At 40.8% G+C, this 4003-nt stretch overlaps 1 protein-coding gene across 1 annotated transcript in view; it reads left to right on the plus strand.

The window, feature by feature from the left end:
* LOC119301652 (glutamate receptor 2.8-like) overlaps positions 1-3640 on the plus strand; it is an 8892-nt gene extending 5252 nt beyond the window's left edge. Inside the window, exons 4-5 of the mRNA XM_037578646.1 lie at positions 215-618; positions 2687-3640. Coding sequence (XP_037434543.1) covers positions 215-618; positions 2687-3142 — 860 coding nt within the window. The 3' untranslated portion in view covers positions 3143-3640. The remainder of the gene's footprint in view (positions 1-214; positions 619-2686) is intronic.
* Positions 3641-4003: the final 363 nt, after the last annotated feature.

Below are 4003 nucleotides of genomic sequence, written 5' to 3' on the forward strand. Positions count from 1 at the left end.
TCCAGGATTTGAACATTGTTCTGCGCGTTGTGAGCCATAAGATAACTAGACTACCAAACAATTCCCACACTCGAAAAAACTTAATAAGCACAATATGTAGAAATTTGCATAGTAAGTTTCATGACTTTCATCTACATTATGCGGTTATGTGGGTTCCTGCATTTTCCTTTCATATAATTGAAAAACTAATTGAACTCCATATCAAAAATTTCAGAGGACAGAGTGGAACGCTTACTATCTCGGATAGTTTTGATTGTATGGGTATTTTTCTTCCTTGTATTGTCAGCAAGCTACACCGCGAACTTGGCAACGATGCTTACCATACGACAGCTAAATCCAACTATAACTGATATCCATGAGCTCCGCAAAAGTGGGGACTATGTAGGATGCATTCGTGGTTCCTACGTCGAGAGAATATTGGAACAACTCAATTTCGACGGATCGAAGATCAAGACCTATAATACCTATGATGGATTTTACAGTGCGCTCTCAAAGGGAAGCAAAAATGGTGGAATTGCTGCGTTCATTCATGAAGTCCCATACATCAGATTATTTCTTGCAAGGAACTGCAAAGGGTACACTATGGTTCCATTTTATAAAGCAGCGGGTTTTGGATATGTAAGTAACACACTTTCATCTGTCTGTTTGCAATATATCTCTGAAGCTGACAGTCATTAAATTTGTTTGAATACGAATATATCATAGACATTCCTGTACGCATCTCATCACTGCTAGTTTTATTTAAGATGGGACCATTGCTAGCTTTGCACACCTAATTCCTAAGTGAATGAGTGGAGGGCAAATGATATTGAACCAATGCTCACATAATTACCATACGCACATTTGTGAACACTTGATGTTCACTAATAAAATGGCTGTTAATCACATAACTCAGATGACAAGTTACAAGTTAATATAATCAGAAATCAAACTAAAAAGACTTCGAAGAGATAAATTTGGGGAGACAGTTGGAAAATGAATTTAAGAACAAACACACCCACAAGGAAGCTCAAAATTCAGCTTACATATACAAACAATCTTATCCAAATAAAGTCAAAAAAATTCATCATTCCAGCTCATAGAGCAGGCATATAGGATTTACTACTATGCAAGATGAAATCCATTATTTGCAACTTGATAAAACTTTGTACCATTATGGTCAGGATCTACTTCACCATAGCCAACCAAGAATATAAAGTTATAAACACATCAAAAAGCATGGATTCAACTCCAAATAGGTCTCCGCCTAGTTTTGTTCACCACCAACGCCTTCATGCATCACTAATTGCCAGGACTGGTCCAGTGCTTTGCCTTATACTCAGATCCATTAGGAGAAAGACAGGATGAGTGATAGCACGTGATGGGCACACCTGGGCATCATCTACCCCCGCATCTCAACCAGAAAGACAGTGCCAACCACCATAACCAGTTTTGGCCTTGTCCTTGTAGCCAGTGAGAACCACCAGATTCCTTGAGAATGTGAAACCCCTTTTTTGCATTTCATAAGGAGAGTTAAAGTATGGCGATTGGTGGATCACTTCCAGGGCGCATGTGCACAGTACTCAGTAGTATTTTAAGAAAGGGCTTTGGTACCTTTTCATCCTGGTTGCTTGGATGGTGTGGAAGGAAAGGAATAACAAGGTTTCCAATTAACCACAACTTTCTATTTGTGCTTAGTGTCAACGATCAAGGAAGAGTCCAGAAAATGGTTTATTATCAGAGTATCCTAGATGGATTGGGTGCTGGACAGTTGGGTAGTTTGAGTTGTGGATCATTATTTTAATCTGTCTGTCATTTTAGCAGCTCAATTCATTTTCTTCAGGTCATGCTTTCTTCCTTTCATTTAGTTCAGAAACATAGGCTATCTCGAGCCAGTAACACATTGACTGTTAATCTCTTAGTGGAAAGACGTGTAGTTCTCAAGAAAAAGAGCAATAGAGAAATAAACATGAACAGCTAAAGTCAATATGGCAAATCATGAAGTAATCGACCTCTAAGCACAAACAGAAAGAGCACTCTATGAATTACATTCTATATAGTGGCAAATAATGGATTACATTCTATATAGTGGCATACCCTAAAAGACCACTGTATGAATTGACAATGATTGATTTTATCATTGAAATTTGATAATGATTTATGCCATCACAGGTGCTATACTGCTATTCCCTAAGTAAGTGGATGGTATCACCACTTGTTAATGGGAAAACAATATGTGCTTCTATGGGTACTAGATAATTCTGGATGCACTTTGTGCATAAAAAATGAAATATACAAATACTAACTCGCTTTAAGATACACAAGTACTCAGTTCGAAATCGTGTACAACTCACCCATACAAGTGAAAACATCCTCTTTGTTTACCACACAAATATATAATCTATTATGCATGTTCATTTCTAAGTAGTTTCTTACTTCTTCCCAAGTCAATATGTGCTGCCACATATGTTCATATATATTAAGAAGAATTTAAATTTCTTAGCTCTTACCAAGCAATATGCGCTGCCACATAAGTTCATGTATGTGCACCAGAATTAGTTTCTATAACACTTACGCTCATGACAAACTGGACTTCTTTCCTACCACATGGGTTCAATTTCATCTTGCGTTAGGCATCACCATAGCAGAATACGAAGTGTGCTAGAGCTATGATATAAGCTAACAGAACTCTCAATTTCTTTAACAGGCATTTCCAAAAGGATCTCCTCTAGTTGGGGACATCTCAAAGGCAATCCTCAGCGTAATAGGAGGAGACACTATTAATCAAATTGAGAAGAAATGGATCGGAATCGGATATCAAAACAACTGCAACAATGCGGGACGTGCACCTGATCCAGAAAAACTCACACCTGATGGTTTTACAGGACTTTTCATACTTAGTGGAGCCATCTCGACTTCTTCTCTTCTGATAGCCGTGGCGATTTACTTTTATGAAAAGAAAAACTCAACAACTGAGACGCAACCTGACCAAAAGGGAGATCAGGCAGAAGGAAATGAAAGAGGTAATGAAGCTGGAGAAGAGATGCAAAACATAGGTCTACAACCAAGTGGCCACAGGCGCAATGCTTCGGCTGTCTCTTGGGGGTTTAGAAGAAGTTTTGGCACAAGAGTGGCACCTGTTTCAAGTTCAAGTCGTTTCTAGCTCAGCTAGCTGGTATTACATAAAGCAGCCTCCAGCTAAATGAATTTCTAAAATGGTAAGAGTTTGGACTGAAGTAGCTCAACATACAACAGCTAATTATGTTTACGGTTCATAGATAAAGCTCAACTTACTCTAGGCATCCAGTCTGCCAACGCTCTTCCCAGTCGGATGATTGTTTGTACTAATTTTCATGTGTGAATCTTGTTTAAGCACACTGCCATACCTATTCAAACCTGGTTGAACAGAACCATCTAGCCAAGTGTTTGCTTCTTACGTACAAGGTTACATTCTTTTTCTCGTGAATTCATGAACTTCACATGTCCCATACAGATTGTCACCTGCTGGCCACTCGGATGGTTCAGGGATTTAGGGGTTGTCGTAGGTGCGGGCATTGTTTCGCACGAAGAACAGACATATTTTCAAGTGTCGGCATTCTAACAAACACCTGGCATGCATCGGGGCATCTGGTTTCGGCTTATTTCAGCTAACACTGATGTTTCGAGCAAAGTTGGTATTTTCACCATGTAGCATGTGCGCGGCATGAAATAAACACATCATGGAACATCCGTCGGAAAACATATCCCAAAATTAGAAAGAGAAGAGGGGTTTTGCAGAACTGAGCGTCGAGCGAGGCTCGTACCTTGTCGCGTTGTCCTCGCACGGGCGCAGCACGGGCACGGCGCGGGCTCCGGTAACAGCCGGTTGAATCCTCCTGGAGTACGTCGAAAGGGTGGTTGGGTGGTGGAGCAGAGCACAGCCGGAGAGTCGCTGCGATGTCGGCGGCGCAGGCGACCTACCCGCCCGCCACTCCCGGAGCTGCGCGCGAACAGGAAAATAATTGCGGACGCGCGCGATGTGGGG

The sequence above is a fragment of the Triticum dicoccoides genome, chromosome 5A (genome assembly GCF_002162155.2).
Source record: "Triticum dicoccoides isolate Atlit2015 ecotype Zavitan chromosome 5A, WEW_v2.0, whole genome shotgun sequence".
In the NCBI taxonomy this organism is placed as follows: Eukaryota; Viridiplantae; Streptophyta; class Magnoliopsida; order Poales; family Poaceae; genus Triticum; species Triticum dicoccoides.